The sequence below is a fragment of the Poecilia mexicana genome, unplaced genomic scaffold (genome assembly GCF_051168715.1).
Source record: "Poecilia mexicana isolate PSO_F unplaced genomic scaffold, ASM5116871v1 scaffold_4, whole genome shotgun sequence".
Lineage (NCBI taxonomy): Eukaryota > Metazoa > Chordata > Actinopteri > Cyprinodontiformes > Poeciliidae > Poecilia > Poecilia mexicana.
The window spans coordinates 31,769,709-31,794,556 of NW_028263373.1; the positions used below are offsets into that span (position 1 = coordinate 31,769,709).

General features: G+C 38.6%; 1 protein-coding gene across 1 annotated transcript in view; it reads left to right on the forward strand.

The window, feature by feature from the left end:
* The first annotated feature begins 2,646 nt into the window (after positions 1–2,646).
* nfic (nuclear factor I/C) overlaps positions 2,647–24,848 on the forward strand; it is a 41,734-nt gene continuing 19,532 nt past the window's right edge. Inside the window, exons 1-3 of the mRNA XM_088005209.1 lie at positions 2,647–2,882; positions 11,047–11,217; positions 11,312–11,488. Coding sequence (XP_087861335.1) covers positions 2,802–2,882; positions 11,047–11,217; positions 11,312–11,488 — 429 coding nt within the window. The 5' untranslated portion in view covers positions 2,647–2,801. The remainder of the gene's footprint in view (positions 2,883–11,046; positions 11,218–11,311; positions 11,489–24,848) is intronic.

Consider the following 24,848-nt stretch of genomic DNA (forward strand, 5'->3'; position numbering starts at 1 on the left):
TATATACATATTTAAAGACCCTACTCTAGTGAAAAAATATACTTTAGTAAATTTAAATATACTAACATTTGTGTAAGTACATTTTAAGTATACTAAGCATTAAGTGTACTTCCTATAAATATATACGAAGTATACTAAAAGTGTGCTTGTACCAATTTTGACATTATAACTTTAAACATACTTAAATATAATTGAACCAAAATACACTTTTAAGAAATACAGGTGCTGGTCATAAAATTAGAATATTGTGATAAAGTTCATTATTTTCCATAATGTCATGATAAAAATTTAATTGTCATATATTTTAGATTCATTGCACACCAACTGAAATATTTCAGGTCTTTTATTGTTTTAATTTTGATGATTTTGGCAAACAGCTCATGAAAACCCAAAATCCCTGTCTCAAAAAATTAGAATATTATGAAAAGGTTCTCTGAACGAGCAATAAAAATAATCATCTGAATCAACAAAGTAACTCTAAACACCTGAAAAAGATTCCTGAGGCCTTTAAAAACTCCCAGCCTGGTTAATTACTCAAAACCGCAGTCATGGGTCAGACTGCTGACCTGACTGCTGTCCAGAAGGCCATCACTGACATCCTCAAGCAAGAGGGTGAGAAACGGAAAGAAATTTCTGAACGAATCGGCTGTTTGCAGAGTGTTATATCAAGGCACCTCAGTGGGAAGTCAGTAGGAAGGAAAAAGTGTGGCAGAAAACGCTACACAACGAGAAGAGGTGACCGGACCCTGAGGAAGATTGTGGAGAAGGGCCGATTCCAGACCAAATTAAATTTTCATCTCCATAAAACTTTTCAGCAGATGGAAGCATGAAGTGCTCCAAAATCTTCTAATAGCTGCTGCATTGATCCTGCCCTTGATAAAACCCAGTGGACCAACACCAGCAGCTGACATGGCACCCAGACCATCACTGACTGTGGGTACTTGACACTGGACTTCTGGCATTTTGGCATTTCCTTCTCCCCAGTCTTCCTCCAGAGTCTGGCACTTTGATTTCCGAATGACATGCAAAGTTTGCTTTCATCCGAAAAAAGTACTTTGGACCACTGAACAACAGTGGTCCAAAGTGCTGCTTCTCTGTAGCCCAGGTCAGGCGCTTCTGCCGCTGTTTCTGGTTCAAAAGTGGCTTGACCTTTGACCTGGGGAATGCGGCACCTGTAGCCCATTTCCTGCACACGCCTGTGCACAGTGGCTCTGGATGTTTCTACTCCAGACTCAGTCCACTGCTTCCCCCAAGGTCTGGAATCGGCCCTTCTCCACAATCTTCCTCAGGGTCCGGTCACCTCTTCTCGTTGTGCAGCGTTTTCTGCCACACTTTTTCCTTCCTACTGACTTCCCACTGAGGTGCCTTGATATAACACTCTGCAAACAGCCGATTCGTTCAGAAATTTCTTTCCGTTTCTCACCCTCTTGCTTGAGGATGTCAGTGATGGCCTTCTGGACAGCAGTCAGGTCAGCAGTCTGACCCATGATTGCGGTTTTGAGTAATGAACCAGGCTGGGAGTTTTTAAAGGCCTCAGGAATCTTTTTCAGGTGTTTAGAGTTACTTTGTTGATTCAGATGATTATTTTTATTGCTCGTTCAGAGAACCTTTTCATAATATTCTAATTTTTTGAGACAGGGATTTTGGGTTTTCAAGAGCTGTTTGCCAAAATCATCAAAATTAAAACAATAAAAGACCTGAAATATTTCAGTTGGTGTGCAATGAATCTAAAATATATGACAATTTAATTTTTATCATGACATTATGGAAAATAATGAACTTTATCACAATATTCTAATTTTATGACCAGCACCTGTAGATTAAATAAAAATATACTTTAGATGAACAAAATATGTATTTGCCCAAGTGTAAATATACACTTGCTCAAGTGTATGTTTAAGTTAACTAATCTTAAGTGAACTTGAAGTACACTTATGATTAGTCTGACTTAAAGTATGCTAGTAACTTTAACATAATTAGTATGTTAATTTTTCAGGGGAGGTGGGGAGTTACCTGTATATGATCTCTGCTTTATTGCGCTGCAATGGAAATTACTGAACCACAGAAACACAAAAAAAATGTTTTTCTTTTTTTTATTTTATTTTAGGTAATAGTCTACAAAATAACTCAGGCCAAAGAAAGTTGCAAGTGAAAACAAATTCCACAACATTAAACTACTGTTTTGTATGTAATGTCCATGTTCTTATTGTCTCAGATCTAAACTCTGAAACTAAGCATTGATTTCTGGATTTTCAAAGAAAACAAACCCAACAATGAAGCGATTCCATTTAAGTCAAAAGTAAAATTTGCTCATAGGGACACTGACAGAAACTGAACAGCATAATGGCATTACGTAGGGAAGCTGTTGTAGATCACAAAATGGAGCATTTACAGGAAGACAGAAATGGGAAATAAACAGCTTTTAACCCAAACAAATTAATACAAAAGTTAGAAAATATTGTAATGAAGGGAATACTGACCAAAGAGATGTAATGCTATTAACTACTACTACTACTACTACTACTACTACTACTACTACTACTACTACTAATAATAATAATAATAATAATAATTGTCTATTAAAGGTAGATGGAAAAAGAAAGCCTAATGTAACGGACAAGAAGGGAGGTGGGATGAGAGATGGAAAGTGAACATAGCAGGATTTCATTCTGCCGCAGCCTGGAGGAGGAGAGGAAGGAGGAGGAGGAGGAAGAAGCCTGACGCGGGACGTTTGTGGACCGGAGCACCGCGGATTTCCTCCAGCTGGCAACCAGGGGCACAATGATGGGAATAACTGTGGAATGATAAGGACCGTTAGCTCAGGATGGGCAGGCGAAGAGATCAGCTTTAACTTCAGCCGGTGGCGGTTCAGCTTGGAAATGGTAGGAGCAAACCTGGTCGTTACAGTAATGTCTTTACTGTATTCCTAAAAAAGACGCGACCTAAAGAGTGAGAGGACAAACATTGGCCACGCAGCTCAACTAAGTCATTAATTCCCCTTGTATTTCATAGAGCTTTGTGTCGGAGGCTGTTTTTCTGTCTTTGAGTTCTTCAGCAGTTTTATGCCGCTCCGCGACATCACACTCATGTTCCTTTCAAACCTAGCAAATAAACTATTCCTTCTACCGAGACACATGCACGGCGTCACCGCTCAGCCCGGAGACAGCGGAGGGTTTCAGGACTCACATTATACGCAACCATAAAACACTTAATATTAGAATTAAGTTAACTTTTACAGTCGACTCGTCCTTTCATCCAGTTGGCGTTATCAGTCAAACACTCCGTCCAAGGCGGAAGTGCTAAGCGTCTATCCATCATTTAAATAACAATCCAATCGGAGGAAGCTCACTTTTCTGATCACACACAGGCCGAATTTAACACACGGGCCTGAAACACCATTAGCTGGACTGTCACCCACCAAACGATAAGTTTTCCGATTCTGACAGAATAAAGTATTTAAACTCCCGCAGTTTTCACCGGATTCTGGCGTATGTTGGTTCTGCTTCGTGAAACGGGCTTGCTGGAACAATCCAGCTTTTATATTAACCGCAGCCTTTGCTGAGAGAATGGCTGTAGTGGTGTGTTAATTAAAGTTGTGTTGGTCGGCGCTTTGGAGCAAAGCAGGCCTGTCTCTGTCCCGATCACCAGCGGGACAATAAAAGGCCAAGCTGAAGTTCAGTTGCTGCTGCTGCCTCCTCCTCCCCCTCCTCCCCTTTGTGGAAGGCTGGATATATTTTTTTACGTGTTTATGTTAGTCAGCAGAAAATGGCTGCAGTAGCAGCCAGAGGGTTGAGTTAGAATGAGAGGCCGATAGAGGGCCTTCTTCCCTGGTGTAGAGATAAGGAGGCAAGCTGCTGTGAAAACACATCTTCAGCTCTCTATATAGCTATCTAGCTAGCTAGCTGTTATGACCACTGCATACACTTGCACTGATTGAACTTGTTCACAGACATAAGGACCATCCACTTCCATCCTTTGTCAACTGTGTACTTTAATGTTTAACATTAAGTCCAATTTGGACTTAATGTATTATGGGATCTAAGCCATTTTAGATCCCATTGTTTTTTATTTTGGCACCAACTGTGTTTTACATGTTAGTTTTCAGTACACTTCATCCAAAACATATTTACAATATAATTGTGAATAAAGCTGTATCATAATAAATTGTGAAAAAAGTGAAGCATTGTGATAACTTCCTAGATGTGCTGTATGTTGTTTCAGTTGACCAGGTGGCTACTGTCTGTGATGCAGACAAATTATTTGTGGTTTATATTTGAATAGTAAGAATGGCCTGAATTTAGCTTTACAAGTCATAATGACCACTTAAAGTATTTTACACTGGAGTCACATTCACTCAACCACACACATATGCACACATCAATATGCAGATTAGTATGCAACTTGTACTTAACTTTACAATTTCAAGGCAACTGACTACTCTCCCCACTCAGCCAGTGTTTTAAAACATTTTCTGCTCTATTCTGAGTATTAGAAGTCTATTACCAGTGATGCCATTGAAAATCTAGCAAGATAACTATCTGGGAAAATGTCATTCTCATCTGAAATGAATTCTTTAATTCTTGAACTCAACTTTCTTTTAGCTTTATGTCAGCTGTTCATTGCTTTGAATAGGTGAGCAGCAGCTGGTATGGAAGGGAGTGTCTGTTATTGCAGTGCTTCTGCTGGAAGAAATGCAACAATTTAAGCACATATACATCTGTAAGTTTGCATTGATTTTGACAAATCAGTGTCTTTAAATAATTCATTATTCTAATATTGATTATATTGAAATATTGCTTATTTTGACAGCCTTAAACTTAAGATACTTCTGCATACTCCTCATAAATTCCCTGCAATCCTCCCTGAAGGCTGTTTTTTTATTGCTTAGCAATTCCTTCAGGTCACTGGTGATCCCCCTGCCAGCATGCCTAGGTGGGCCTCATATGGGGGAAAGGAGGGCTGACATATGGGTCCCATATGGGTTTGTCCGCGGGTTCTACGGTGGCCCCACATGGGTTTGCCCATGTAGGGCCACAGCCTACGTGGGCCCTACATGGGCCCTAAATGGGCAAACCCATGTGGGCCCACCACCATGTAGGGCCCATGTGGGCTGTGGCCCTACATTTAGGCTAGACAAAGAAAAATTGTCCTTAGGTCTTGTATGACCGCAAAGTAGATATGAATTTGAAATCAAGGGAAGAAAAGAAGAGGAAAACAGGAGGGAGGAAGGGAGAAGAGATTGCCTGAGAGAGCCAGTGAATTTTAGCAGCACTGAATTCAGTTGTTCTGGGTCAAGACAATTACATTTTTTATTCATCAGTGTATATACAACAAACATTAGAGACTAACAAAAAGAAAAAGGATAATTGATCTGCAAAATAAATAACCAGATAATAGAATGAATAATGCCAACAAAAATAAAATAACCAAACAAAAACAAGAGAAACAAACAGACCAACAAGGAGGTATACATTAAAAAGGATACATTCAAAACAAAGACAAAACACTCTGCATAATCAATTGGTGTCACAACAAAAACAATGTTTAACATATGTGAATTAGGGTATACTCTTTTCTTTTAATCTTTGTAGTTATTTTCTAATTTGAATTATTATTCAAATTAGAAATTATTACAATGAATTATTATATTAGGCTCTCCCATTTTCCTTCTCCTTCCCTGGTCTTTTTTTCCGCAGTAACATTAACTCACTGGCAATAAAATGGCATCTAGAATTATGGCGTATATTTCATTAAAATATTTAAATTGATTTTTATCTATTGCTGATTGTTGTTCCATTGATATCTGTTGTGTATGTAGATCTAGCCATTGTGAGGTACCGATTTTTTCCCTATTTTTCCAGTTATCAGAATGTGTTCCTGGCGATAGTCAGGGACACAAGCAGCAGAGGGTTTGGGTCTGTTTGGAGTTTATGTTCAGTTCTTCTAAATTACCAAGTAAGCAGACGAAAGGGGATAGTGGGATGTTGTGGCCAGAGATTTGAGACAGTTCAATGATCGTTTATTTCCAGAAGTTTTATATTGGTGGATAGAGCCAGAATTCCTGGCTGATGACCACCTCCACACATTCTGGCGAACAATTGCACATACTGTGCACTTATAAGTGCACATACTGTGCACTTATAAGTGCACATACTGTGCACTTATAAGTGCACAGTATGTGCAATTGTTCGATTCTATAAATCCTGTGCTGTGTGAGGTATGTCCTATGGATTATTTTATATAGTATTAACTGTATGTTGGTGTTATAGGACATGGTGAAAATGTTATGACAAACATTATTCCAAAATTGATTATGTGTGTGGTGGATGGTAAGGTATTTTCCCATTTACACTGTAAAATATTAGAAGGTGATTTAACTTGAAAATGAAAGTCCACCTGCTGCCTTGAAAATGCCATTTAAGTTAAAATTTTACTGGTTTTAACTCAGAAATAAGCAAGTTGTGTAAACATTCTTCTTTAAGATTGTTAATCTTGAATTGTAAATTTTAACTTATTTCTCCAGTTTAAACCAAATAATACTTTCACAGTATGTCGACATGTCGACAGAGCTAGGCACTCAAGGACCTGAAGAGTCAAAATCTAGGTCAAAGCGATACATTTTCAAAGAATACATCTTTTACTGAGAAAAAAGTAAAAGGAAAAAACCGCCCCCACCTAGTTGAAGGACACGCATGTATTTATTATTTCCACTCACAACATCAAGTTAATAACTACTTATTTTACTTTAGAATAATTTAAATTCTTGTTTCAAATTGCATGAACAAAATTTCTGATCTGATAATGAATTTTAGTAAGATGTCTGACTGTTCCTTTGTTAATGATGGAAGTGTGATATTGAGAAAATGATAAATTTCTTTGAAATAATTTTCCTTATTCCTCTTAAGTAATGATAGAATTGTCTGAAGGTGTTATGATTTGTGGGTCATTGGTAATGCTTCCTGTGGAGTCTTGAATTATTGTGATGAGGGTTTTTTTCCATATCATGTTTAAATTGATTAGCTAAATATTTGCCAGATTTATCATTATGTTCATAATGGTTATATTGTAGTCTTTGTAGGATAACTTGTGTCTTTTTACTAATAATGTTATCAAGTTAATTTTTAGTGCCTCTAATTTTCTTCAATGTTTGTGCTATCGGGGTAGTTGCATATGAATTGTATAATTGTTTTAGTTTGTCTTCCAGGTAATTTTCTAAGTTTTGTTCACTTTTCTTTTTGAATGAGTAGTATGAAATTATTTTTCTTCTTGTTACTGTTTTGGCTGTTTCCCAGATGAGAGATAGAGATGTGTTGCGACTTGTTTCCAGTGTTTTCTAAAGTATTAATCAAATTGTCTTGTCAGTTGTCTTGCATTAGAAATGTGTTGAATCGCCATATTTGGCTTGCTTTTGTTTCAGTTTTCTTATGTAATATAAAACTGATGAGGGCATGATCGGATATGATAATTGGATGAATGGTTGGGTTGGAAATATCTGTTATGGAAGAGTTACTGGTAAGAAGTATATACATATACACCACACACACGCACACACACACACACACACACACGTGCGCACACGCAGACACATGCATATACACACTTATCCATATATACATACATACCTATTCCTTACCCTACACACATACATACACACTTGTACACTCACACACATATTTAAATTTTTCTAAATTACTGGGGAGAGAGCAAAATAATAAACAAACAAATCAGAAGAAAACCTTTTGGGGGGACCTAACGTACATGTAAAAAGAGAGAGGAAGAGAAGGAAGAGTAAAAATAAAATACAGCAAAATAATGTAGTTGTAATGACAGACATTAATTGTCTGACAGAAAATAAAACATAATAATGAAAATAGAAAACAGTAATGAAAAAAAATCTGACTTATTTATACAGTGTATCACAAAAATGAGTACACCCCTAACATTTCTGAAGATATTTAAGTATATCTTTTCATGGGACAACACTGACAAAATGACACTTTGACACACAATGAAAAGCAGTCTGTGTGCAGTTATTTTGAGGGAAGAATAAATTTACACTGTTATATAACAGTGTAAATTTATTCTTCCCTCAAAATAACTCTATATACAGCCATTAATGTCTAAACCGCCAGCAACAAAAGTGAGTACACCCCGAAGAGACTACATCCCTAAATGTCCAAACTGAGCACTGCTTGTCATTTTCCCTCCAAAATGTCATGTGACTAGTTAGTGTTACCAGGTTTAAGGTGTATGTAGGGAGCAGGTGTGTTCAATTTTGTAGTACAGCTCTCACACGCTCTCATACTGATCACTAAAAGTTCCAACATGGCACCTCTTCGCAAAGAACTCTCTGAGGATCTTAAAAGATTAAGTGTTGCGCCATATGAAGATGGCCAAGGCTAAAGGTCAGGAGGATTGCTAACACCCTGAAACTGAGCTGCAGCACAGTGGCCAAGATCATCCAACATTTTTAGCTGGGTTCACTCAGAACAGACCTCACGTTGGTCATATAAAGACGCTCAGTGCACATCCAAATGCTGTCTTTGAAAATAGGTACAGGAGTGCCGTCAGCATTGCTGCAGAGATTAAAGAGGTGGAGGGTCAGCCTGTCGGTGCGACCATACACCGCACACTACTGCAGCTTGGTCTGCAAGGCTATCACTCCGGAAGGAAGCCTCTTCTGAATTCTGCACACAAGAAAGTCTGCAAACAGCAAACTGTTTGCGGACTTTGTTCACATGTCCTTTGTTCACATGTCAACAAAGGACATGGATTGCTGGATCCAGGTCCTATGGTCTGATGAGACCAAGATTAATTTGTTTTGTTCAGATGGTCTCCAGCATGTGTGGCAGCTGTCAGGTGAGGAGTACAAAGATAAGTGTGTGATGCCTACAGTCAAGCGTGTTGGTGGGAATGCCATGGTCTGGGACTGCAGGAGTGCAGCAGGTGTTGGGTAGTTATATTTCAGGAACTACAATATGCACTGTGAAATACTGAAGCAGAGCCTGATCCCCTCCCTCCAGAAACTGGATCACAGGGCAGTGTTCCAGCATGACAATGACCCCAAATACACCTCTAAGACAACCACTGCTTTACTGAAGAGGCTGCAGGTAAAGGTGATGGACTCCATGTCTCCAGACCTAAATCCAAAAGAGGATAATTGGGGCATCCTCAAGTGGAAGGTGGAAAAGCGCAAAGTCTTGAATATCTGCCAGCTCTGTGATGTTGTCATGGAAAAGTGGAAAAGCATTCCAGTGGCAATCTGTGAAGCTCTAGTGATCTCCATGCCCAGGAGAGTTAAGGTAGTTTCGGTAAATAATGGTGGCTACGTAAAATATTGACACTTAAGGAACTTTCACCAAGTGTAAGTGAGTGTACTCACTTTTGTTGCCGGCGGTTTAGACACTAATGGCTGTATATGGAGTTATTTTGAGGGAAGAATAAATTTACACTGTTATATAAGTTGCACCCAGACTACTTTTCAATGTGTCAAAGTGTCATTTTGTCAGTGTTGTGCCATGAAAAGTTATTCTTAAATATCTGCAGAAATGTGAGGCGTGTACTCACTTTTGTGATACACTGTACATGAGGGTTTTAAAACAAAGTAATAGAATTACCAAAGAAAATATGAAAAAAGAAAGAAAAAATAAATAAAGTCAATAATGATAATGTTGTGGATAAAAATACAAACCAAGCAGGTATGTATTTACATGCCCAAAAAATAAATAAAAATAAAAAAATAAAATCTTAGTGATGATGATAGCAGTAAAATAAGGTAAAACTGACAATGATAATGATAATAAAATAATAATTTACATATTAAAACAAATAATAATAATATTGATGACAACAGTTCTGATAATAAATCTGTTGAGTTGAGTCCTTCAATATTAATAATAAAATACGGCAAAAACTCACATATGCACACAGAAATATACGCTCATCCCCATTCTGCCCCAAGCATGTAATCAGCACAAAATGCAACAGAAAGGCAATTAACAAGAACCTTATTTTAAACACTTAATTCAGCTGAGATAATGAAACGGTCTCCCTTTGAGTTGATCATTGATCAAAGCAATGTCCAAAAATTGATGGAACAAAACAACTTGTTCTCTTGAGGAAGGTGTCGAGGGTTGGCTGGCGACCCAGCTTGAGGTTCTCAGCAGAACCTGTGGTACTTTTGGTTGGAAATACAGAGGAAAGTATCTTTCTGGTCGAGGAATGGAGAGGCTGCCAAAGCAGGCAGACGCGTCAAGAGCCTTATCTTGTCTCTATGGGAACGCACAAACGCGGGGTACGCAGAACGCTTTCTCGAATTCTACAGTGAACACTTTGAAGGTTTTGAAATAAATCTGCTTCCTGGCAAGCAGGTTAGAAGAAAAAGGTTCGCAGTTCTTGTGTCTCAGTTGGAGGTTGACTCCAAAGACCTCCTGGGATCCAGGCCTTGCTTTTGTATTGGGAATCAGTTCTTATCTGATCCGCTCCGAGTTTTATTGCAGGGACTTTGACAGTGACGTCTAACACAAAGAATCTGATGTCTCCAGCAGTGGTGTCTCCAGTACAAGAAATGTTTAGAAATTAGATCTGATCAGTTTTTGAATTAAGATGGATTACAATAATTAGTTGAAAATAGATTTATTAACAATATGTAAGTGGTATAAAAATCTCTAAAAATTAGATAAAGAAAGAAATAAGAAAAGTAAATGTATGAAAAATGTTTAACATGAAATAAATGAAACAATAGATTAAAAATAGAAATCATGAAATAATCATTTTGGTTCATTTGTTGGAACATTAAACAATTTTATGGGGCAATTTATTTCATTCTCTATCCTTGATTTTTGCAGAATTTGTCCCACTCTGGGTTCACAGGACAGGCCAAAACTTATTCTAAGTAGTTCTGAAACTCAATTAGCAACTCTAGTTTACTTATGCTTAAATGTATTTGAACTCACACAATTTGTGTGTGAAACTCAGTAATTTTGGTTAAATGATTGTTATTTCATGCATTAACCTTTTGTGTGTGTGTGTGTGTCTGTCCTGTAGGATGAGTTCCATCCATTCATTGAGGCTCTGCTGCCCCAGGTTCGTGCCTTCGCTTATACATGGTTTAACCTTCAGGCCAGAAAGAGGAAGTACTTCAAAAAACATGAGAAGAGGATGACTAAAGAAGAAGAGAGAGCTGTTAAAGATGAATTACTGGGAGAAAAAGCAGAGGTAGATTTTTTAAATAATGCTGTGCAGCTAGTTATCAACTAAAGTGCTGATTTCATTAACTGAGATTTCTGTTTCTGTATCATTCTGCTACTAGGTGAAACAAAAGTGGGCTAGTCGACTTTTGGCGAAACTAAGAAAAGACATCAGACCTGAATGTAGAGAGGACTTTGTCTTGTCAATCACTGGGAAGAAGGCTGCGTGTTGTGTCTTGTCAAATCCTGACCAGAAAGGCAAAATGAGACGAATAGACTGTCTCAGACAAGCTGACAAGGTAAATCGATAGATAAGTAGATATTTTCTGCTAAAGAGAGTTATTAGCAGAAAATAATCACGTTTTCTGCTAGTTATCAGTTATTAGTTTTAAGTTATTTTCACAGTGTATATTCTTGTTAGGAATGATTGAACATAATAGATGAACCAAACTTGTTAATGCCAACTCACAACGGATCAAATGAACACACATTGAAAGCATCAGTATTTTGGCCAATTGCAGTTCTTCCTTTAAACCAGCAGGTGGCATAGCCCAAATTCCCTTCTCACCTTCTGCTGGATGCTCTCTCTCTCTCTCTCTCTCATCCTCTGAGCTCAGGTAATCTACCAGAGACCTGGGAGCTTGACGTGTAAAGTTTATATCAACATAGAAATCTGAGTTTTATAATACTACTGGCAAGGTGTGCTGTGGTGGTGCAGGGGTTAAGCACAACCCATTTATGGAGGCTCTAGTTTTCAATGTGGTCGTGGGTTCGCTTCCTGGTCTTCCTCTTCTCTCATTACCCACTTTGTTTTTTGTCAATTTACTACCAAATAAAAGCCACTAGAACAATTAAAACCTTTTTATTTTTATAAACTACTGGCTATCAATAATCCCCAAATTCATTTTAAAAGACATTAGATGCCACTTGAATCTACAAAACACCAGCACCAGTTGCAGTATGTAATCTACTTTTATTTCAAAATAACGTCAAACGGCACTGACAACAATATACAACAAAGGTCATACATTCATGGTACTTTGCACTGAAGATGAAGTGTGCTTTTAAAGTTCATTGAAAGAGGCCATGGATGGTCTTGTGATCACTGATGGTGAAACGTCTTTGGTGCTGTTCTTGTTTTCACCAACATGCAGGAGGAAGGGCTGTCCTGGTTCCACAGTAATGAGGAAGGCTTCAGCACTGGCTCCCATCTTTGGCAAAATGCTAAGACGACAATGAAAATTATTAACTATATAGAGCACAGCTACATTCAAATAGCAAACGAATCCAATAAGAAAGTGCTTCTACAAAGACCTAGGATCATTAGAGTAACACATACCTGCACATATCTGACAACATGGTCCACTGTTTGACATGAGCTGTTTTGGCATTTTTCTTGTGGCCCTTGGATGTAGGAAGGAGAACATGAACCAACATTAGAATGCCTGTTTTTTTCCAGCCTGGAAGGAAAAACAGCATATATAGCAGAAACATTAGGATAATAAATACATATTTTAAAAAGAAGTGTGAGCAAAACTAATCAGACTCACCCCTGTGTGTCACCATCATATTCATTCAAATTACTCTGCCCTCCTGGTTTACAAGATAAAGCATAAAAAAGTCAGAAATTAATAAAGAAATTAGACAGCTTATAGAAACATTTTTGGACAGCATTAAAAGTCATGCCAACCTGTCTGAAGAAATGTGTTGAAGTCATCATAACAGACTTCAGTCACCAACATGACATACTACTAATAAAAAAAAACAAAAACATTTGGGCAGTTTTTAGATGTGCCATAGGTACAAAATACCAGAGTCAAATGGCTCAATTGCCTCCTCATTGCGTAGATACGTTCTCCAGAGTCCTGCTAATCACCTAATTATTCTATTCAGGTGTGGTGCAGCAGCGGCACATCTAAATGTTGCAGGACAGTGGCCCTCCAGGACTGGAGTTAGACACCTGTGGCATAGATCAAGCCAACGGTCCAGCACAGCCACTACCCCATTTTGCAGTCTACAGCCAAAAACTTAAAGAAAACGACCTCCGCAGCTAAATAATGTAAACTCAAATGGCCTCCAGATTTTCCTGATAGTTTTAATGTTCGGTTAAGATAATAAACAGTCATATATACCGTGATATCCAAACAAATAAATGTACGTTAAGTGAACTGTGCATATGAATCGATACTCTTGCATAAGCGGAAAATTAATTAAAATAGTCAAAAACATGATCATTTTAACATGGAACTTACCATGTTATAATAAGCTCCAGACAAGACGTCATACTGCTGCCTCCGCTCCTCAGGCAAACATGTGACGCAGTAGCGGAACAAGACGGCGTCGGCCGGGAGGTGGGACTAATGACCGGGCCCAAATGATAAAGCTCACAATAATTTCACCTTACAACATAGACATGCCCGCAACAGCGGAGCTAACAAGTTTCATCACCAGAGATTGCGACTTTGTCATTCTGAAATTCATCTGACATGAAGACAAACCAAGAGAATAACATTAACATCAGGCTACTGGTCACTAATGATGAAACAACACAAATTCAAAACGTGTTAACGTAGTTTGTAGAAATGCTCTAGCTGGTTTGCCATTTGTTGCCAAGTGACTGATGATGACGTTGGTGATAAGCTTTACCCAGAATGCACCTAGAGAAAATAAGGACGATTCATTTGTAGTTTTGTGTCATAAAGTTAAATGTAAGAGTGAAAATAAAGCCAGTCATGTAGCACAACATTTTATTCAATCTTTTACACCCACTATGTCACTAAAATCAGTCAGTCTGGTAAAGTTTTTTAGCAACCATGAGTGGGATGAACTGTCTGATGTTGATTTCTAAATCAACACCAAACTGAGTTTGTGTTGGTGTTAATTTAGAAATCAACACTGGACAGGATTACTTCTATTTAACTCTTAGGAATAACATAAACTCTTTAGGAAAACTAACACTCATGTTGTTGAATTAGACTTAAGAGTTGAATTAACACTGTATTTTAACATACAACACTTACACTGGAAATGTAACACTTTTGAATTTGCTGTGCAGGCAACACTGTGGTCTTCACTTTCCAGGCTTTTTCCAGTTCCTCTCTGAGGCCCTGGTATTTATCCAGTTTCTCATGCTCCTTTTTCCTTATGTTGCAATAACTTGGTATTGCTACATTCACCACAACTGCTTTCCTCTGTTATCCACCATCACAATGTCCGGTTTGTTCGCCATTACCATTTTGTCTGTCTGGATCTGGAAGTCCCACAGGATCTTAGCTCGGTCATTCCACCACCTATGGGGGTGTTCCCCACTTTGATCTCGGGGCTCCCAGTAAATATTCTGCACAAATGTTTCTGTAAACTACACAGCAAATTCAAAAGTGTTAGATTTCCAGTGTAAGTGTTGCATGTTAAAAATACAGTGTTAATTCAACAAATGAGTGTTAGTGTTAGTTTCCCTAACACTCACTAAAGCGTTCCAAAGAGTTAAACAAAAAGCAATCCAGTCCAGTGTTGATTTCTAAATTAACAACTACAGTCTGGCGTTGATTTAGAAATCAACGTCACACAACTCCTCCCACAATTTAACATATTTGTGACATCACACCAGAGAAGGATCAACAGGTAGGGTGGGGGATGCAGCAATCCCCTGGCCTGGACCTACAGGGGGGCTCACATGGGAGGCAGAACATGCCTTTAAGGATACAATTTCTTTTTAATCACATCTGACAAAAACTGTTAAGTAGGGCCCCATTCTGTTCAAAACAAAAAACTGTACCCCAGTAGATTATATAGTAGGGTGCCCCATTGTTGACTCATGGTTGCTAAAAACTTTACCAGACTGACTGATTTTAGTGACATAGTGGATGTAAAATATTGAATAAAATGTTGTGTTCCATGACTGGCTTTATTTTCACTCTTATATTTAACTTTATGACACATAAAACTACAAATGAATCGTCCTTATTGTCTCCAGGTGCAATCTGGGTGAAGCTTATCACCAACGTCATCATCAGCCACTTGGCAACAAATGCCAAACTAGCTAGAGCTACGGACTACGTTAACATGTTTTGAATTTGTGTTGTTTCATCATTAGTGACCAGTAGCCTGATGTTTCTGTTCTTCCCTTGGTTTGTTGTACTTCATGTCAGATGGACTTTAAAATTACATAGTCCCTCTTTCTGGTGATGAAACTTGTTAGCTCCGCTGTTGCAGGCATGTCCATGTTGTAAAGTAAAATTATCATGAGCTTTATTATTTGGGCCCGGTCATTAGCCCCGCCCCCGTCTTGTTCCGCTACTGCGTCACATGTTTGCCTGAGGAGCGGAGGCAGCAGTATGACGTCTTGTCTGGAGCTTATTATAACATGGTAAGTTCCATGTTAAAATGATCATGTTTTTGACTATTTTAATTAATTTTCCGCTTACGCAAGAGTATCGATTCATATCCACAGTTCGCTTAACGTACGTTTATTTGTTTAGATATCACGGTATATATGACTGTTTATTATCTTAACCGAACATTAAAACTATCAGGAAAATCTGGAGGCCATTTGAGTTTACATTATTTAGCTGCGGAGGTCGTTTTCTTTAAGTTTTTGGCTGTAGACTGCAAAATGGGGTAGTGGCTGTGCTGGACCGTTGGCTTGATCTATGCCACAGGTGTCTAACTCCAGTCCTGGAGGGCCACTGTCCTGCAACATTTAGATGTGCCGCTGCTGCACCACACCTGAATAGAATAATTAGGTGATTAGCAGGACTCTGGAGAACGTATCTACGCAATGAGGAGGCAATTGAGCCATTTGACTCTGGTATTTTGTACCTGTGGTACATCTAAAATCTGCCAAAATGTTTTTTCTTTATGTGTCATGTTGATGACTGAAGTCTGTTATGATGACTTCAACACATTTCTTCAGACAGGTTGGCATGACTTTTAATGCTGTCCAATTTTTTTTTTTCTATAAGCTGACTAATTTCTTTAGTAATTATTTCTGACTTTTTTATGCTTTATCTTGTAAACCAGGTGGGCAGAGTAATTTGAATGAATATGATGGTAATACACAGGGGTGAGTCTGATTAGTTTTGTTCACACGTCTTTTTAAAAATATTTATTTATTATCCTAATGCTATATTTCCTGTTTTTCCTTCCAGGCTGGAAGTCTTCCTCCTTCATTTTGGTGAAAACAAGAACAGCACCAAAGACACTTCACCATCAGTGATCACAAAACCATCCATGGCCTCTTCTGATAAACTTTCAAAGCAAACTTCACCTTCATTGCAAAGTACCATGAATGGATTACCTTTGTTGTATATTGCTGTCAGTGCGGTTTGATGTTTTGAAATAAAAGTAATTATATTCTACAAATGGTGCTGGTGTTTTTGTAGATTCAAGTGGCTTCTAATGTCTTTTAAAATGAACTTGGGGATTATTGATGGCCAGTAGTTTCTGGAAAAAAAAGGTTTTAATTGTTCTAGTGGCTTTTATTTGGTAGTAAATTGACAAAAAAAGTGGGTAATGAGAGAAGGGGAAGACCAGGAAATGAACCCACAACGGCTGCATTGAAAACTAGAGCCTCCATATGTGGGTTGTGCTTAACGCCTGCGCCACCACAGCACACCCTACCAGTAGAATTTCGAAACTCAGATTTCTATGTTAATATATACTTTACATTGTTCTGTGCTACATTAACATTTTCATAGTGTTAACTTTATACAAAATACACTAGTGTTGAGTAAGTCAACACTGATGTGTGTTTAATTTCAGCTACTGTGAGTGTTGATTCAACTGTATCACAAATAACACTTTCAACAGTGTAATTTCTACACCATCCAGAGTGGACCAATATAGACACTTTCAAAATGTTGAATTTAAAACTCTGTAGGAGTTGATGGAACACTTTCAGAATTGTTGTGTATGCCTGTTACTTGGTTTTATATATATGTGTCAACTTAGCCAATCACATGGCAGCAACTACATGCATTTAGGCATGTAGACATGGTCAAGACAATCTGCTGCAGTTCGAACTGAGCATCAGAATGGAGAAGAAAGGTCATTTAAGCGACTTTGAACGTGGCATGGTTGTTGGTGCCAGATGGGCTGGTCTGAGTATGTTAGAAAGTGCTGATCTCCTGGGTTTTTTACGTACAACCATCTCTAGGGTTTATAGAGAATGGGCCGAAAAAGAGAAAATATCCAGTGAGCGGCAGTTCTGTGGTCGCAAATGCCTTGTTGATGTCAGAGGTCAGAGGAGAATGGCCAGACTGGTGTGAGCTGATAGAACAGCAACAGTAACTCAATTAACCACTTGTTACAACAGAGGTATGCAGAAGAGCATCTCTGAATGCACAACATGCCAAACCTTTAGGCGGATGAGCTACAGCAGCAGAAGACCACACCGGGTGCCACTCCTGTCAGCTAAGAACAGGAAACTGAGGCTACAATTCACACAGGCTCACCAAAAGTGGACAATAGAAGATTGGAAAACATTGTCTGGTATGATGAGTCTCGATTTCTGCTGCGACAGTTGGATTGTAGGGCCGGAAAATGGTGTCAACAATATGAAAGCATGGATCCATCCTGCCTTCTATCAGTGGTTCAGGCTGCTGGTGGTGGTGCAATGGTGTGGGGGATATTTTCCTGGCACACCTTGGACCCATTAGTACCAACCAATTGAGCAGTGTGTCAATGCCATAGCCTACTTGAGTATTGTTGCTGACCATGTCCATCCCTTTATGACCACAGTGTATTGACCACAGTGTATCCATCTTCTGATGGCTACTTCCAGCGCCATGTCATAAAGCGCCAGTCATCTCAGACTGGTTTCTTGAACACGACAATGAGTTCACTGTAGTCAAATGGCCTCCATAGTAGTCCAATAGAGCACCTTTGGGATGTGGTACCTAATAAAGTGGCCAGTCAGTGTAGTTAAGCATTGTCTGACTTTATCTACTAATAATTCCAACTATCAATGAACCATGGAAGCTTACTTGGCCTATTAATCGGTACTCTTCATTCACCCATATTCTGATTTGGATACATGCACTGCTGCCTGCATATATTATAATGACATATTATTATGGTTCTTTTCTGTACATTTGTTTGCAAATCTTCTTCATTTGTTGTTTTTTCTTGTAAATTCTTTAAAATTACATTTTTGAAAAGGTGAGAAATATTTTCCCACCATAGTGTAGTAATTCTATTTGGCAACATGATGGAGCCAAATACACATTATCTGGGCCAACAATATGTGTTGAAAGTGACAGAAACTGTGCTTTATTTGAGCTCAGTGTGTGTTTACATTAAGTTAACACTTCAGGTCCAGGTACTTGATTTTGTCTCACCTCTACAACTTCGCAGTGGAGTTTTTTAAAGATATAAACTAAAATAATCCAGGCCTTTGTTCCCAGGCCAGTTGGGGGCACAGCTTTGCAATTTCTTACTTGACAGTACAAAGAGGAAGAAATCCAAGAGGAAGTCATCTTTGTCTGTCAAGGAAAGAAAACATGATGCTTTTCTCACAATCAAAACCCATCCACTCCTTTCTATCCCTTTGATTTACAATATGAGTAAATATCCGAGTTGAATAATATTTAGACATTACAAATGTAAATAATGTAAGTTTAAAAGCTTTTGACATGTTTTTAGTCAGTATAGTTAAGCTTTGTCTGACTATCCATGTGGAAATCCAAGTTGAAATAAACTATTTAAGCCATCATATCTATGTAAGCTGTTTATTTGGCCATATATAATTTGGATACAAGCAATTATGGTTACATTTATCATGTTATAAGGACTTATTAGTATGGTTATTTTCAGTACATTTGTTTGGAGTGTTTTGTCATATGTTGATGTGTATGGAAGTAAATATGTGCCATCAGAATTTGAATAAAAAATGCATCCGAATTCAATTTTTAAAAAAATTCAGTGTCATTATTTGTACATGTTTGCAATTTTCATATGTTAAAAAAATTCACATTCCTATTTCAAAGATAAAATTTTCAATATATATTTTTTCAGTGTTAAAAAAAATTCAGCATATAAAAAAATTCAACTTTTAAAAATTCAAATGCAATATTTTCAGTGTCCTAAAAATTCAACTTGCTCAAATTCGCCGTCTCAAATTCAGCGTCTAAAAATTCGCTGTACAAAAATGGCAAGGTTACTTCAGGTCACAGACATTAGCAATCGTTGTCAGATTTCAACACCCAGCCAATCACATGACGCAGGCGTCATAGTGAAGAAATACCAGCATCACCGAGGCTAGCGACCATGGAGGCGAATGCAAACCCAACCCGAACGGTGAGTCTATGCTTTCATATTTCTGTAGTATATTTTATTTTGCGCATGAGGTTTGATACATTATCTTAAAACTTGATTTAAAACACGGGTTTGGGCCGTTGTTAATCTTACACCATGTAATGCTAGCATATTAGTTCTCGCTTCCTCCTAGAGACCCCAGTCCCTCCCCCCTTCTCCTTCTCTTGGATGTCCCACACCCAATTTTCCCGTGTTTTATTTCAAAAAGAAATACCACTTGCGCCAAGTCTAGAATCTTTTAAGATAACTGATGGATGGCGACTTTCCGGGTTTTGTTTGTATGCTGTCTTAGGTGAGACCGAGACAGGCAGTCTTAGTAAAGTCGTAATTTTCCGGGAGATGCTACCGCTAATGACCGCAGTGAAGTTAGTTTCAAGTTGGATATTCGATATTCGAGCTCCGGGGAGTAAGCGGCGTTTAGCTCAAGGTTGATCCGATTTATGAACGCTACTGTCGGGCAGCGGTTCTCTATCGCTCCCGGCCGCAGCGCCCGAAGGTTGACTTAGGGACTGTCAACAAATTACCGAACCAAACATTCCTGTCAAAGAAACGTTAATGCCTTGAATTGTAACCAACGAACTAATTGTCAGTGCTAATTCAGGCTTTTACATGAGCCAAAATAGCATCTATAAAATTTTAAATTCAATATTTTCAATAATTTTAATATTAAATAATGTGTTTTCTTCAATAGCTTCCAGGTCATGGGACCTATTGATTCAAAATCACTTTGAAATTGTTTTACTAGTCTCTATAGATGAGGCACAGTCATTTTTTTTTCCATTTTAAATAATTTTCCATTTTTTAAGGAATTTTTTTCACCAAAATTGAGGGTTTTTATTCAATAGCTTCCAGGTCATGTCACCTAATGACTCAAAATCACTTTGAAATAATTCTACCAGTCTGTATAGATGAGGCACAGTCATTTATATTCGATTTGAGTCCTTTTTATAATTTGTAGGTATTTTTATATTGGCTTCTAGGTCATCAATCAATCAATCAATCAAATTTTATTTGAACAGCACATTTCAGCACCAAGGCATTTCAAAGTGCTTTACATAATAAAAATATGAAAACACAGAGTCATGCAACAATAAAAGAAATTAAGTTAAGAACTGTCATTAAATTCGTAATTGATTACGTTTCAAATACAGCTCTAAACAGGTGGGTTTTTAGTCGAGATTTAAAGGCACTCAGTGTTTCAGCTGTTTTACAGTTTTCTGTACGTTTGTTCCAAATTTGTGGTGCATGGAAGCTGAATGCTGCTTCTCCTTGTTTGGTTCTGGTTCTGGATGCAGAGCAGACCAGAACCAGAACCAGAAGACCTGAGGGGTCTGGAAGGTTGATGCAACAGCAGATCTGTAATGTATTGAGGTACTAAACCGTTCAGTGATTTATAAACTAACAGCAGTATTTTTCTATTCTAGTCTATGAGCTACAGGGAGTCAGTGTAGGGACTTTAAAACTGGTGTTATGTGCTCTATCTTCCTGGTTTTAGTGAGAACCCGAGCAGGAGTTCTCACTAAACTTTCACCCAATTACTCGAAATCAGTGTAAAATTGTTTTAGTAGACTGGAACAATGAGGTACGCTCATTTTTAATTCATTTTGACCCATTTTATTATTTTTTAGGCAATTTTGTATTTAAAAAATATATTTCCTATTTTCTCTTCACCTCCATAGGCTGCCACCTTATCGTGATGAAAGGGTTTGAGTGCTGAAGTGACTCTAGGAGTTATGCTGTCAGGGGTTTCATACCCCTTGTAGGGTCACCCAATGCTAGAGGTGATGAACCAGACAAAGAGCAGCCCAAGACCCTTTATGAAGAGCACAATCAATGGATACAGTGTCCCCTCACCTGGACGCAGGTCACCAGGGCTCCACCCTGGAGCCGGGCCTGGAGTTGGTGCTCCGTGGCAAGCATCTGGTGCCAAAACACATGGAGTCTGGCCAGGCTCAGCCCACAGTGGGTTCACCTTCCCAAGGGCTCACCAACTGTGGGCCAAAAGGGCTGGGTGCAATGTGGGATGTTAGAAGGCCGAGGGAGGGGACCTTGGCCATCTGACCCTGGGCGATAGACTTTTCATGGGCATCACCTCTCTGGTGGGAGCCTGAGCTGGTGTGTGAGGTTGAGAGGTTCTAACTAGAAATAGTCTCATCTCATCATGACCCGAGATGAGAGCCATGCGCTAATTAATGGAACATTAATAAACAATCTGATATGTAGTGAGAAAATGTAATGTTTCAGTTGTTGGTCGTGTTTCTATGACTTTGTATTTTTGTGTTTTTATGGTGTAAAGCTCTTTGAAATACCTTGTTGTTGAAATGTGATATATAAATAAAATTTGATTAGATTTTTGGATTTGGGTGTTTTCTGTCCGAGGCCACGTTCTGCACAACCGGGGTTCTGAAGGGATCCATTTTGGTGGCCTTGGGATCACACCTCTGCTTTTGGCAGATGATGTGGCCCTATACTGGCTTCATCAGGTCATGATCTACAGCTTTACTGGAGCAGGATGCAGATGAGTGTGAAGCGGCCGGGAGGAGGATCAGTACCTCCAGATCCAAGGCCATGGTCTTGAGCTGGAAAAGGGTAGAGCGCCTTATTTGGGTCAGGGAAGATTGTCCTGACCCAAGTGGAGGGGTTTAAGCATCTTAGGATCTTGTTCACTGTTGGAGTTCATTCATTTCTGTCTCTGTTCACCACCCATGTCCGTTAACCAGTTTCAGGACCCGACCAGAACCACTCATCGTAAATGACCTTGAGAAATAATCAGATTTGGTTATATATAAAAACAAGCTTTAATGCTAAAAGATGATCAAATTCCACAAGCCATACTTATCATCCAAATGGAACATCATGCTTCTTATGTTACATTCACCGTCCAGCGTTGGGCCAAGTGAGGCAAAGATTGTAGCAAGTTTAGCTTTTTATTCATCTCTGCAGTCTGTACCCTCCCTAAACGGTACTCTAATCAGTTTCAGTCTGTTTACATGTCAGCAGTCACATATAAACATGGTTATGTATGCTGCAGCGTGTTAAGAGGCTAAAAGAGATGGAGGAAAATACAGAATCCATAAGAATGAGGGCAAAATGGACAGGAGATCAATAGAAGGATTGGTGCAGTAAAGTGGGCGCTGTACCAGTCTGTCGTGGTGAAGAGACAGCTGGATCAAAAAGCAAAGTTCTTGATTTGCCAGTCGATCTACGTCCCTACCTTCATCTATGGCATAGGCTTAAAGGTCTTGACTGAAAGAACAAAATCACAAACTAACGGCCAAAATTAGTTTTTTCCATAAGGTGTCTGGGCTCTCCCTTAGTGATAGGATGAGAAGCTCAGTCATCTAGGAGGGACAGAGAGTAGAGCTGCTGATTTTTCACTTTGAGAGGAGCCAGCTGAGGTGGGTCAGGCATCAGATTAGGATGCTTCCTTGACGCCTCCCTAGTGAGGTCTTCTGGGCACGTCCCACCACGAGGAGGCCCACAGGAAGACCCAGGACACGCTGGAGGGACGATGTTTCTCGGCTGGCCTGGGAACGCCTTGGGGTTCCCCTGGAGGAGCTGGAACAAGTGGCTGGGGAGGGAAGTCTGGGCCTCTGCTGACCCCGCAACCCGACTGCAGACAAGGGGAAGATGATTGATTGATTGATTGATTGATTTTTCTTCAATAGCTTATGGGTCATAAGACCCATAAGTTAATCAAAATCAATGTGAAATTATTCTACTAGACTGGATAGGTGGGGCACACTCATTTTTATTCCATTTAGCCCTTTTTATTCCTTGTCAGTGGGTCACATGAAATTTAAGGTATTAAACACCAATCTTTTTTTTTTAAATTAGTAAATTTAAATTATGTAAAACATTGATAAAGATCTAAAATGGGGAAAAATGTGGGTGCCTCATCTCTAATGATTTGTAAAACAATTTCAAAGTGGTTTTGAATCAATAGGACACGTCTTGGAAGCTATTGCAAAAACATACTAAATTTTGACAAATAAAATTGCTAAAAATAAAAAAAAAATTTAAATATGAAACAAATGACTGTGCCTCATCTATACAGGATACTAGAACAATTTCACACTGATTCTGGGTCAATAGGTCACAAGACCTTGAAGCTATTGAATAAAAATACTAAATATTGACAAAACAAATTGCTAAAAGATAAAAAAAAATATGTTAAAATGGAAAACAAATGTGCCTCATCTAAAGAGACTAGTATAATTATTTCAAAGTGATTCTGAGTCATTAGGTCACATGACCTGGAAGCTATTGAAGAAACCATTATATTATTTAATATTAAAATTATTGAAAATATTGAATTTAAAATTTTATAGATGCTATTTTGGCTCATGTAAAAGCCTGAATTAGCACTGACAATTAGTTCGTTGGTTACAATTCAAGGCATTAACGTTTCTTTGACAGGAATGTTTGGTTCGGTAATTTGTTGACAGTCCCTAAGTCAACCTTCGGGCGCTGCGGCCGGGAGCGGTGGAGAACCGCTGGCCGACAGTAGCGTTCATAAATCGGATCAACCTTGAGCTAAACGCCGCTTACTCCCCGGAGCTCGAATATCGAATATCCAACTTGAAACTAACTTCACTGCGGTCATTAGCGGTAGCATCTCCCGGAAAATTACGACTTTACTAAGACTGCCTGTCTCGGTCTCACCTAAGACAGCATACAAACAAAACCCGGAAAGTCGCCATCCATCAGTTATCTTAAAAGATTCTAGACTTGGCGCAAGTGGTATTTCTTTTTGAAATAAAACACGGGAAAATTGGGTGTGGGACATCCAAGAGAAGGAGAAGGGGGGAGGGACTGGGGTCTCTAGGAGGTAGCGAGAACTAATATGCTAGCATTACATGGTGTAAGATTAACAACGGCCCGTGTTTTAAATCAAGTTTTAAGATAATGTATCAAACCTCATGCGCAAAATAAAATATACTACAGAAATATGAAAGCATAGACTCACCGTTCGGGTTGGGTTTGCATTCGCCTCCATGGTCGCTAGCCTCGGTGATGCTGGTATTTCTTCACTATGACACCTGCGTCATGTGATTGGCTGGGTGTTGAAATCTGACAACGATTGCTAATGTCTGTGACCTGAAGTAACCTTGCCATTTTTGTACAGCGAATTTTTAGACGCTGAATTTGAGACGGCGAATTTGAGCAAGTTGAATTTTTAGGACACTGAAAATATTGCATTTGAATTTTTAAAAGTTGAATTTTTTTATATGCTGAATTTTTTTTAACACTGAAAAAATATATATTGAAAATTTTATCTTTGAAATAGGAATGTGAATTTTTTTAACATATGAAAATTGCAAACATGTACAAATAATGACACTG